Here is a 12896-nt window from a genome sequence, read left to right as displayed (position 1 = left end):
TGCGGCTTTGGATTAACACTTACCCATACATGGGATCTCTGATGTCCATTTCACTGAAAGAGAAAGAACAATCAATGAAAACAAATCATTTGAATTACTTTCGTAATTCGTCAATAGAGTAACTGGATAGGTTAAAAGCAGCTTCATGAAAACTTCAGGCTGGCTGGAAGCATTGTACAGTAGTATATCACCTCATCAAGCATTTCTTTTTTACTGTAGAGTCTGACATGATCCAATATGATCAATATTTGAATTTACTTCACAAAACAGAAAGCTTGTATTAGTGAGAGACAGAGACAGAGAAAATGAAAAACTGAAAGTCATATCTTAGCCTGCTTAGCAGTAATAGCTAAATTTGAGGCAAGACAGAGCACAACGGTGATTAATTTGAAATATCTTCCCTGTCTTAACAGGGAAGAAGAGCTTCATAAGAAAGGCCAACCAGATTTAATCACTGCTGCAAAATTTTGGAGTTCCACGTGAAACTTCTGTCTTGTATAATAATGTGTTGAATATGAGCAGGTCGTACTCTCTGATGATGCGGTAGCTGCGTTCTCTGAAGAACTCATTCTCTTTGTCAAATTCTCTCTCATCCTCTCCAATGGTCACATTGAAACGCTTCTCCTCAAAGTCTGGTTCCTGCTCCTTGCGGATGGTGGCTTTCTTCAGCACCTATGGGATGTAGAACAATGTGTATAATATGGAGTAGATTACTTTTCTCGCTTGTGAATCTATATAGCAACCATTGGATTGTGCGATGTATATCAACATTGAAAAACTAACAACTAAACTTTTCTCTATGTAAACCTTTGCAACCAGAAACTCCATCCTCTAAAATTATCATACAGTTGGATAATCACCTCTAAAAGCTATTCTATTAAAAACTGAATCTTCATGATGGAGGCCCTATTGTGGGACTGTTAAAGTGCAGTGTTTTTGTATCTTATTATTAAGATTGATCATGATCAATTATAGGATCAATATTAATGCATGATAATGCCCAAATAACTAGTAAATTTGGGATCCATTCAGGGGTGTAGCCATCATTTTAGAAGTGAGGGGGACAAATAGTTCACAGCTCTACCTTAACTACCTTAGATCATGAAATTGACATCTATTTGTTATCTTTCAAAGTCCTTAAAGGCAACATAATATATAATATAAAAGTTCTCTGTTTTAGCTAAACATTATCTACATTCAACAGCATTACTCAACTTACACAGTTTGTCTGAAAAAGGTGTCTTAAGTTTTTTTGCCTCTTGGCTTGCTGAACATATTTGAAGAACTGTGGAGATCTGAATCACACACGACAGTAGTGTGTGCTTGCAGCCTTAGCTCTGCCTGGTCACAATGTGTTTAGTAGGGGCCTGTGAAAACGCGTTCCCACGTTATAAATGAATTAAGTGGTTGTAAAGGTTGTAAAAAGTGCGGGGGACATGCCCCTGCATACCTCGCGTCCGCTATGCCCATGGACTCATCACTCCTATATTTATTGAACAAAAACGAGTTATGGCTCTTCATTTGGATTGGTCATCAATAAAAAAACAAATATTAAACATGTATAATTGCTGATTCTGGTCCTTCATTGTTAAGCTCTTTCGACATACAGTAAACTGCCAGATATTCAAGGTTCTAAGTGTTATGGGAAAATGGGTGAAAGCACTTACTGACAGGACACTTTCTGGCTTGTCTATGGCGAAAATAAGGAAAAAGTGCAGGTGGACAACAGGAATCTTCAGTGTAGAAGGGTTATGATTAATCCACACAATTGTGATTCATTACTTTGTGATATATATAAATACTTTTTAATTGTTTTTTAATTTTTTAATTTATTTGGTAGCCATCTGTATTTGTATGAATCAGATTTAATTGGTTAAACTTTATGTGTTTTTCCCCCTCTTTCGAATTTTCCCCATTCAGGGTCGTCACAGTAAGTCAGCTCTCTGATTTGCATGATTGAGTTGGCTGCAGTTTTTACGCTTGATGCCCTTCCTGGTGAAACCCTCCCCATTTATCCTACATACCACTGGCTTGCCTTGTGACAAGTGTTCAAACCCCTGGCCTCTGGATGCAAAGCATGTGCCATACCACTGAGCTACATCTCTAGGCCAGTTAAAATTCAGAATATTCATTCATTCATTCATTCATCTTCAACTGCTTTATCTTTTTCCAGGTCGTGGGGTGCTGGAGCCAATCCCATACAGACAGACAACCACCCACTCAGACCTACAGACAATTTAGAGTCAATTAACTCAAACATGCATGACTTTGGATGGTGGGAGGAAACCCACGCAGACATGGGAAGAACATGCTAACTCCACACAGAAAGGCGCCAGGCCCAGGAACCAATCCTGTGACCTTCTTATTGTGGGCCAACAGCGCTAACCATTATGCCACTGTGCTGCCCAAATTTAGAATATAAGAAAAGAAAAAAGAAAACGAATAACATGCTTTTAAAATATTGAGTGTAAAATGTTTCTTGCAGGTTTCAAAAGGTTTCATGCAGACATGACTATGTATAACATATTTTTTTAGAAATTCCCTCACAGACCACACTTTGAGAACCACTGAATTAGACCGATCATTATGATAAAATTACCTTTATCATTTTTGTCAGCCTCCACTCCACTTACATTTATATCTATTCTCTTTTTTCAACTCTAACTTTTCTGCCCCTGGCTGCAACCCACGGCAACTCAGACAACTTAGTCACTTCACTCACAATATGAAGTAGGCATGTCACATATATAAGCCAGAAAAAACAGACTGACTGGATGTTGTTGCCCTTTTTTCTGCTGTATGATGTGGAGTAAATTATGCCCAAAGATTGTCATCATTATCAATCTTAATTTTATCGTGACCGCATTTCAAGATTGTTTTACTGCCCAGCTCTACATAATCATCACAAAATGTCTTCTAGATTAGGCAACTTCTGAGCAGCTGTTTGTATGAGAAGCAGGTAGAATGTTTACCTCTTTGGCGTGCCTCAGACCTCTCTCCCAAGCACTTTCCACAGGAGGCTCAACAGGAGGAGGCGGCGGAGGAAGCTCCTCCACTGCAGGCCCAGCCTAAAATGGTTGAAAATAATGGATTGTTTGTCTACAAGTACATATTACCTGTATAACTGCAAATGGCATAGATACAGCACCTGAGCATTTGTACTCTAATTTGTTCTTTTATATGTAACAGCATGTGCAAAGAGTCTTTGAAAGCGAAGAAATTAAATGCATCGTTTTCATGCAGACAAGTAGGAAAGACACATACCCAGGGATTATTGGGTATGAGTGGGTGTGGTCCTCCAGGAGGCGCTCCATTGGGTGAGAAGAGGTCAGGTTTACTGATGAGGGAATAGTTGCCTTTGTCATTGACTCCAGGGTGAATGAACCTACAGTTCATTCCCCAAGTGCAATTTCCTGGATAAGAAAAACTATATCTTACCCAGAGTAAGAACAAATAAAGACAAACTACCTGAAACACACCTTTGTGAGGCATATTCTGCAGTTTCATGTTAGCAATCAGGTCACGCAGAGAAAGAATAAGTGACCTGCACTCACCTAGGATGTTGCCTGATTAAAAAAAACCAAAACATCTGATATTCAGTTAAACTAAAAAGAAAATAGTGCACATTGTTGAAAAGAAAAAATGCATATAGACAATCATATATCTAAAAATGTTATCAAGCCTGATGTCCAGTTATTGAAACAATCATAAGGAGTGTCAGCTGACATATTCAATTCCTCAAAATTGCTCCTTTACATAATATATCAACAGATTTTAATAAAAGCACAAGGCTTACAAAGACTGTCAATGAATTCAGGTTTCTATAAACCTGGTAATGCAAGAGGACATTATTGGCATTATAGCAAATTGGTTCCTCGACAGCTTGTCATCATTAGGAACTGATTCCACTCATAGGTAACTCATCCAAGAGAATATTTATTATCATTAGTTATGAGGGGTCAGAATGTTGATGCGCTGTTCAAAGGCACTATATTGTGAATAGAGTAGCATTCATTAATGCCTTAACAATAAATCACTCCAAACAATTGTATAATCTGCAATGAGGCTCCTCAGTGGTCATGGGACAGAGGAGTTACTGCTGAACGCACCCAGAAGAGATTGAGTGGTTTGATAGTAAAAGAAAAAAATGAGAACTATAAAAAGCTCTCACTCACACTCTCTCTCTCTAGTTAATTCCAAGGGTTCACCCTCTTGCTACTGAATCACCAGATGCCAGTGTAAAAGTAAGAAGATTGTAGTGAAAAATAATATCAGACATCCAGCTATTTGGATCAAGGTCTTGGGTTTGATTCACTTTCTACCACCTACCTTTAATGAAGAATCTGCAGATTGGACGTGGCCTGATCTTCCTGTCTGAGGGATCTTTGACTTCCCCCTCCTCTAGGTCATCATCCTGCTCAAACACGCAAAAAACAGATCATGTCACACTCAATCCTCTCAGTGAAGAACAACACAAATCATAGGTACCTTATCTGGTAGTCATGAAAAAGATAATCAGTTTTGAAGTTAGCTAATTTCTATTTTGTACTGACACCAGATAGTGTGCTTGGGTTTTAAAACTGATAAATAAGGACATTTTTAGAAATTACACAATGCAGCCCTTATCTTCATATCAGGAATCAACAACAGTGTGAAATGTTACAATATCAAAGTGGGTTAACTATCACAAAGGGGCAACGGGAAAAATTTAAGAAGGTAGTTATACTTAACTTTTCAAATTTAATTATTTGTTAAAATCAGGAAGCCATTCAGTGAAATCATGCTTTAATTTGGGTGCAAGCATTAAAAATTTTACTAGATTGATTTAGCACAGACGCACCAACAGAATGGCCTTAAATTTTCATCTGTGCTTGTGTTACCTATATGTGATTATTGTCCATCGCACCTTGTCCAATGTAAATTAATAAAAGTAAAGTTACAAAAATAGTTTTCCATCATTAACCATCTTCAGTCCTTTTTCCTCACCCTGTACAAATGCTCTCTTCAGAGTTCCTATTCTGTTTCCACCAACGACACAAGATTAACACTGACTGAATTTTAGTCAGCCACGGCTAGAGGTGCAATGTGTTCTGTTCTGTGTATTAGCTAACAAATGTAGAGGACAGCAGAAATCCAAAGTTAAATGTGGGATTTCAGGTAATTGTGTGAAAATGTCATTGGCACCCAAATATGTTGGTGTTGACAGTGTTCCTCTCTTGGTTTTTAAAGATCTGACCTAAAACCAACAGTCCCTAACAAATACACGAGAGTGGCACAACATGGTAACAAGGGAAGTTGCCGACCAGCAAACCTGAATGTGCCTTACATTAAACCTTCAAGACCCCAACTGTATGATGCAATCATGTCAACAAAATGCCAAATCTGGATGGAATGGCTCTGCCACAAAGACCTCCAGCTGATCAGAGAGCAAAATGGATTGCTATCTATGCAAAATAAGACAATTCCTATTAAGACGAGAAAATGTAAATTAACCACTTGACATTAACACAACATTGTATTGTTTTGTCAATGAATTGCTTATTTCCATATTGAAAACATAATCTATGGATTTCAAATGTTTGTCTATACTTGTGGCTTTGATTAAAATCAGATCTTATCCCAATTTGACTGAAAAGAGGACAACATTTTAAATTAACACTGATAAATGCTTGGTGGCTACAGGTCAATCTTTCTTTAATGTGTCAATGGTCATGTGATGAGCATATTCTGCACGGAAATGTAAACTCATCTGAGGGAAAGAGTCAACTACATTTTTTGGCATTGCATACTGCAGCTGTATTTTGACTTAGCATGGTGGTGGTGGTGGTGCTTAGCATGAGTATTGGTGTTCAATCCACTGCTTCAAATGCATTCCACATTTCATACATACTCTTTTACAGAGAAAAAAAATACTCTTACATGAATTGCAGCGTGCTTAATGCAGTAACAGGATATGTTTCATCTGTAAAAACGCTTAAATGTAATAGCCAATAGATGAATTAGTTGCAGCATTGCAGTGGTGATTAAAAATATGGCTGAGACATTAAATATCAAATGAAAAAGAGAATATAAAAGACATGTTACTAAAGAAATGCTAAATGAAAGCCTGTGAATCCAGAAATTGAAGTGATGTGTATGCCCACTTTGCAAGCAAAGTAAAGTGGACACATGGAAAGTGTAAGAGAGGGTAGTGGCATGTCTCTGTGGCTTGGAGAGACAAAACAAACCTTAGAAAAATAAACTTGGTCCGTTACAAAATTAATCATGAAATCCGGGGTTGACCAAACAGTAGAAGAAAGGGATGAAAGAATTGGTATTAGTTTCTTCAAGTTCCATTTTAGCTGATTCCAATCCTGAGAAAAAAAAAATTTCAAGCCCTCATACACATCCCTATACACAGTTTGGGACATCTACATTATTGTGGAGACAAAGTGACGTTTCTCTTACAAATTCACCTGCTGCCAAGAAGCGGGGAGTAAGAGGAAAAACTCTAAGATGTCAAAACTTGAAATGGACCAATAAAGTCCTTCTTTTTACATTACATACATTTCAATTGTCTACCTGCCAATATATTCAATGGCTCCTTCTAAATGAGGCTTATATACATGCATATATGGGCTGTAATCTCCACACCCCTCTCTCTCTCCCCATCTCTCCATCAACCCAAAGCAGTGGAGGCAGATGTTCCACCCACCGTCAAACTGGTTCTTTCTGAGGTTTCTACCTCTTAAAGAAAGTTTTCCCTCAGCTGTCACCAAGTGTTTGCTCAATTGTTGGGTGTCTTCAAATAATTCTATAAAAAATTTGGTCTCAATCTACTGTATGTGTAAAATGTCTTAATGCAAATCTGTCATGAATTAGCACAACATAAATAAAATGTATTAAGAGAACAACTTCCACACCAGGCATTTTTTCAGCCACCTACATTTACCCAATCACCTTATATGTAACTACCAGCAAAACTATTAGCACTTACATCAATCTCTCCTTCATCAATCTCGCCATCATCCTCATCCTTCTTCTTGTCTCTGAAAGGATCTCTGCCCACTCGTTCAGACCCTTTGGAATCTTCTGTTTTCTTGGATTCGTTGATTCTAGGAGATGGGGGGAGGATAGGTTTCTTCTCTTTCTTCTTAGTGCTCTTGTCCTCATTCTCCTCCTCTTCTGCATCTTCTTCATCTTCATCTTCATCATGTGGAGGGATACTGGGTTCCTCTGGGACTTCCTCATCATAATCCAGTTCATGCTCATCTAGCTCTCGGGAATCAGAAGCGGAGTCATCCTTGAGTTCCTTAACCACAACAGCCCTCCTGCTGTCCTCTTCCTCAGTCCTTGTCCGTTCATTTTCCTCTCCCAACTTGCCTTTGTCATCATAGTCATAATCAACTTCAGCTGGATCAGACCCTACCAAGGCATCCATTCTGTAGCCACTGACATTATATCCTTCCTCCCTGTCTTCACCATTTTCTTCATCAGCAAAGCCCTTGACCTTTTCGGGCTCCGAGTATGGAGACTGTGGAGTGTCAATAACCCTATCTTCCTCCTCCTCTTCCACCCCATCCAATCCATGCGAACCATCTTCATCCCCATCCATCAGCACAATGGTCTCATCCTCCTGCCCAATCCCTCCAGGATCCTCATCAGAGACGAACTCTGGGACGACCCCATCCTCTTCTTCTAGCTCCTCCTCTAAATCCAAACCTCTTTCTCTGTTTTCCTCTGCCAGGTCGTCTTCTTCCTCCACAACCAGCCCACCATTCTCCTCTTCAGGGATTGCCTCGCTACTTGACATGACTCTGTCCTCTTCATCGGAAGAATTCAGAAGTTCACAGTCAGAAAGACCCTTCTCTTCTTCCTCAGGAGACTGGGGGGATTGGGTAGGGCTTTCAGGAGAATCCATTAGAGAATAATCTGGTATAAACAGAAAACAGTAGTATTACTATATATATATATATATATATATATATATATATATATATATATATATATATATATATATATATATAAGCTTTTCCCTATTTGGGGTCGTCAAAGTAAGTCAGCTGTGTGACTTGCATGATTGATCTGGCAGTTTTTATGCCAGATGCCCTTCCTGTTCTGCGTGCAAAGCATGCAGCTCTACCACTAAGCTGTCCAATCTTTCTGCTTGTATACAATCATAACCCAATTTACCTTGACAGAAACTATACAAGGAAATAACAAAACAGAAAAAAAATTAGTGTGTTCAGCATTCAAGATTGTCTACACACAAATAATACCAAAATGTTTAGCAGTGAACTCGAAATGTTTGTTCTATGGATGAGAAAAGGATATGGAATATTTGGAGTTACTTTTGCCAACAAAGTGGCTATCAAGACAAAACCCCTACTGTCTCTAAAAATGCTGTCGGAATAATCAATGAATTAAACTCTAATTAAACGCAATGTGTCTACTATGTAGAAGTGACTGCTCCCCTAGCTCCCGGTGCTGCCCGTTCGACAGAGAATCATTAGCTACCTCAGTACTGTCAACAGTAAATGCCATAAACCTCAAAGTGTTCTTGAGGAACATCTTCCATACGTACTTGTGTGTACACAAATAGAGTATTGCATAAGATCATCTGTAGTGTAAAATCACCGGTAATACTTCTAATGGCTATGTCGCACGAGTTGGCAACAAGGCCCATACCTAAGCAACCCCGACGAAAGCTAGCTAGCTAGCTAACGAAGAAAAAATGCCCCGACTGAAGTGTAAGTTTTTCCTCAACTGATAGACAAATAAAGCGGGTATATGAAGTTCGCAATCCGGTAGAAACGATCGGGGCAATACTTCGATGGCACTGTAGCACAATAACTTAGCTTTCAATTGACAATGCAGCGTTATATGAAGCTAGGCTAAAACGGGCTACAACTCTGATAGCCGGTGATTATCACACATTTCATTCACCTTGCTGACCCAGAGCTGTTTAAAGACGGCGCTGCTGCGTTAAATACCTCTTTCCGTCGATCTTGCTTTACAGTTTACAATAAATTTAAAACGTTTGATTGAGCCGCTATGCTAGAGAAGATAGAGCACCCCGCACGGCACAGTTAGAGCTGCCATTACTTCTACGTCATCAACGCACGACAATCTCAGAGACGGTACTGTAATGAGCAGCTTTCAGTTCATGCTTCCACTTCCCCCGCTGGGAGCTGTCGGAGAGAACTCGAGTCAAAGTCGAGGTGAAAGAGTTTCAAGATCACTTAAGATACCAGTGGCTCACATGTGTATTGATAATAAATTTTAAGTACAACTGTACTTAATGTATAGTGACTAAATAATCTGAACCAAAACTTCCAACCAGGGCCCACTTGGTCCTGGTTACCAAATTCCATGTCTGTTTTCTATTTTTAACAACCAAAGTCAGTTATTCCTAAAATACAGTAATCCTTAAAGATAAGCCGACCTCCCAGACAAGCTGAAAATCCACAGACACCAATCCTGAAAGTGTGTTGTTTATGTCACAGAGGTATTTTTGTAGCAGGTAGGTTAGTGTTAGCACTTGACTATATGTTTCTCATGCTGAAAGAAACAATACAAGTCAAAACCTACCAGGTACTCTTTTCAAACTGACAGAAATCCAGGGTGTAACAGTTAAATAGGGAGCATTCTACAATTAAACTAAGCAGAATGTGCCACCTGAAAACGTTAGAGAAACAACTTAGATAATTAAAAGTAATAATTAAAGAAGAAAAGAGTATAAAAGGAATCATAATCAACCACAACATCACAGCCCCATATCTTAGCCTTGATCATACATCCACTTGGTCAGTACTTTGGTATACATGCAAAGTCAAGGTACATGCTCCATTTTAGGAGAAAATTTTCTTTCCTGTCCTGCATGACATCCTTTCATAAACTGCCACTGTTTCTACTCTCATGCTCTCTGGATAATTATTTGATCTTGACCACACTGCATGCACCAATGTACCTTCTTCAATACCACACTTCCAAAAAGAACAAGAGTCCTTTAGGCCAAGTATAAAAAGCCTATTTTGGGTCCAATAAACAGAGTACAGAATTTAGAACTTGGCAGCTTTCTTCCACCTGAGAAACATGAGGAAAATCAGAAACATCCTCTCTCAAGAGGATGCAGAAAAACTAGTCCATGCATTTGTAACTTCTAGGCTGGACTACTGTAATTCATTATTATCTAGATGTCCAAAGGCCTTAAGTTGATGCAGAATGCTGCTGAATGAATATTAACAAGAACTAGGAAAAGAGATCATGTCTCTCCTGTGTTAGCCTCTCTTCATTAGCTGCCGGTAGGACTGAGCACCTCTCTCTCCCTCCCTCTCTCCCTCTCTCCTCCTTGCATGCGCCAATATATCAATAACCATGTTTCTTTGAAGTCCCTGCTTCTCCCAGTTCTAAGCACGTGTAACTATTTACCAACCATGTATCCGCAAGTCTCTGTCTCTCCCAGTTCCTCCTCTCCCTGTCCTCATCCTGCAGGTGGTGAATAATCACCACACCCATATCTTCATGAACTCCATACAGCATCATTTCTATGAACTTCATGCAGCATCGTATGTTCCTGCCTGCACCTGTCTTGAATATCCCCTCCTCCTGCTTTCATTCTCTCCCTACTCTACCCAATGTTGCCCCAACGTGTCTCTCTCGCTCTCTCTTTCTCAACCCAACCGGTCAAGGCAGATGGCTGCCCCCCATGAGCCTGGTTCTGCCCGAGGTTTCTGTCTGTTAAAAGATGGTTTTCCTTGCAACCGCTTGCTCATGGTGGGATCTGTTGGGTTTGTTTAAATAATTATATAAAGACTTTGGTCTAGACCTGCTTGAAATGTAAAGTGCCTTGATGTAACTTTGTAGTGATTTGGCAATATATATAAATAAATCTGATTTGATTTGATCATAATCAACTAAATTATATTGTCTTCATACATCAACAGTTTATGGACACTGATGCTGTATTACTTTGGAAGATTATCATCAACAAACAGAATAACAGAGGGCTGACCTGGGGTGGTGAGGGGTGACCTGACATGTGCCTCTCCCCAATTACAAATATAATGATATGTAACTGTTTGTTTGTACTGCTGCTTCTGGTCAATCATCTACTAGAGGCAGATTTCATCAAAACCAAACACTTCAAGAATCCCAGTAAAAAAATCCTCATTCTATCATATCAAAATGCTTTTTTGCTATCAAGTGACACTGGATCAGTGAACCACACCTAATGTTGTCAACAGTATGTTTATGCATAAAACCCACTTACTTTTCATGCACTCAAGCCTATTTGCAAGGGTACTCCTCCGGGTACTCTGGTTTCCTCCTATCATCCAAAGACATGCATGACTAGGTTAATTAGTTACTTGCCCATAGGTGTGAGTGGTTGTCTGTTTTTGTCTGTCTTTATGTGTTGGCCCTGTTATACTGGCGACCTGTCTAAGGAGTGCTCTGCCTTTGCCCCAAGCATTGGTTCCAGCGTCCCAGAAACAGATATTAGGTAGAAAATGAGTGAGTGAACTCTCTGGAAACAGGACTTTATTTACACCAATGATTTTTTTCTATGTCTCTGTCTCTCTGTGCCTCTCTCTTGCAACATACATGTACATTACATCATTACATGTCTAAATCTGTTTCTTCTCGTAGTCTGTGGTTAGCTCCTCCTGTCATCTCTCTTCCTTTCTGCATCCTACAGCTGCTGAATCATCTCTGCTCCATTTTCCTGCTCAATAACTGTTTCTGCAATAGTTGCCATTAATTATCAATACACACCATTAATCATTTCCCATTGTTAATTCTACATTGTTACTTCCCCCTTGCCATTGTCACCAAGTACTTGCTCTTGGAGGGATATGTTGGGTCTCTTTAACAACTCCATAAAGAGTTTGTTCTACACCTGTTCTGTATATTAAGCACCTTAATATAACTGTTGGTTTGATACTATTTCATAAATTTTATTTAAATTTGATTATTTGACGAGCAAGATTTGTTTTTTGTGAGTCAGATCATTTGGAAGATCCAGTCATTGAAAAAATGTTTCCATACAGTCTTTATCATATTGAGAATCTGCTATTTGTAATTTCTCCTAAATCTCTTGAAAACCATAATTAATATTTACAGATTTGATTTTGCAGATAATTTACCTGCTTTATCCCCAAGGTCACAGTAGTTTTGCCTCACTCTGAAGAGTGAAAATTAGCCATTTCTGTGACAGGATGAGGTCATAATTACATTTCATTTAAGTTCTCAGAATTTGTACTTTTTCAAGCCATTCTGAAGTCTCTCCCTTTTCCTCAATTTCAAAGTCACTCTGTGTAGTTTTAAGTGCCTCCCAGGCGATACCTGTAGAGGGAGCTGCTTGCGCATTCAATTTAAGATATCTTATTTGGTTTCCTAAGGCCTCCTCAAACTGTGATTGTTGTAAAACAGATTAACTGATATCCACCTAGTCATATGAATTATATTACTGCCATGTGTATGGCATGGTCTGATGCTAAGATACTCCCAATACAACAGGAAATAACTGACCCTTAACTAACTAACCCTTCTTTTTGGATATAACATCCTCCACATGTGTATGTATCCCAAGGACTTAGTCATACTTTGCACTGTGAACATAGCGTTTGGCATCCTAATTGGGATTCATAACTAAATTAAAATCACCATCAATAATTGCATTGTCATCTCCTTCCTGATGCAATTTTGCCTTTATGCAAAAATGCAAAAACTGCAAAAATTTCCTAACCCGTTATGCCCCATTAGGAATGAAAACATTACTTAAAATGTTTATATGAACTTCTATTTCCTTTATTAAAAGAATACTTTACATTTTTAGGTTGTCTCATGCATTTAAACTGTAACATTTTATAAGAAGTGTTAAAGCTTCTCAGTTTTGGTTTTATCCTTTAATAAAC

The 12896-nt window shown here is 38.8% G+C and overlaps 1 protein-coding gene across 3 annotated transcripts in view; it reads right to left on the bottom strand.

Moving 5' to 3' along the window:
- Positions 1-9090, bottom strand: part of zc3h18 (zinc finger CCCH-type containing 18) — a 32378-nt gene extending 23288 nt beyond the window's left edge. For 2 of the 3 annotated variants that reach the window (XM_029522807.1, XM_029522809.1), the window contains exons 1-7: positions 8926-9080; positions 6977-7911; positions 4330-4414; positions 3265-3413; positions 2973-3068; positions 530-672; positions 24-53 (exon numbers count right to left, since the gene is read on the bottom strand). In XM_029522807.1, the coding sequence (XP_029378667.1) occupies positions 24-53; positions 530-672; positions 2973-3068; positions 3265-3413; positions 4330-4414; positions 6977-7900 (1427 nt within the window). In that variant the 5' untranslated portion in view covers positions 7901-7911; positions 8926-9080. Of the gene's footprint in view, positions 1-23; positions 54-529; positions 673-2972; positions 3069-3264; positions 3414-4329; positions 4415-6976; positions 7912-8925 lie in introns of all 3 variants that reach the window. The other variant, XM_029522808.1, reaches the window with a different exon arrangement.
- Positions 9091-12896: the final 3806 nt, after the last annotated feature.

Source organism: Echeneis naucrates, chromosome 16, assembly GCF_900963305.1.
Source record: "Echeneis naucrates chromosome 16, fEcheNa1.1, whole genome shotgun sequence".
Classification (NCBI taxonomy): domain Eukaryota; kingdom Metazoa; phylum Chordata; class Actinopteri; order Carangiformes; family Echeneidae; genus Echeneis; species Echeneis naucrates.
The sequence above is the reverse complement of the archived record's forward strand: the minus strand, read 5'-3'. Positions and strand labels throughout refer to the sequence as shown.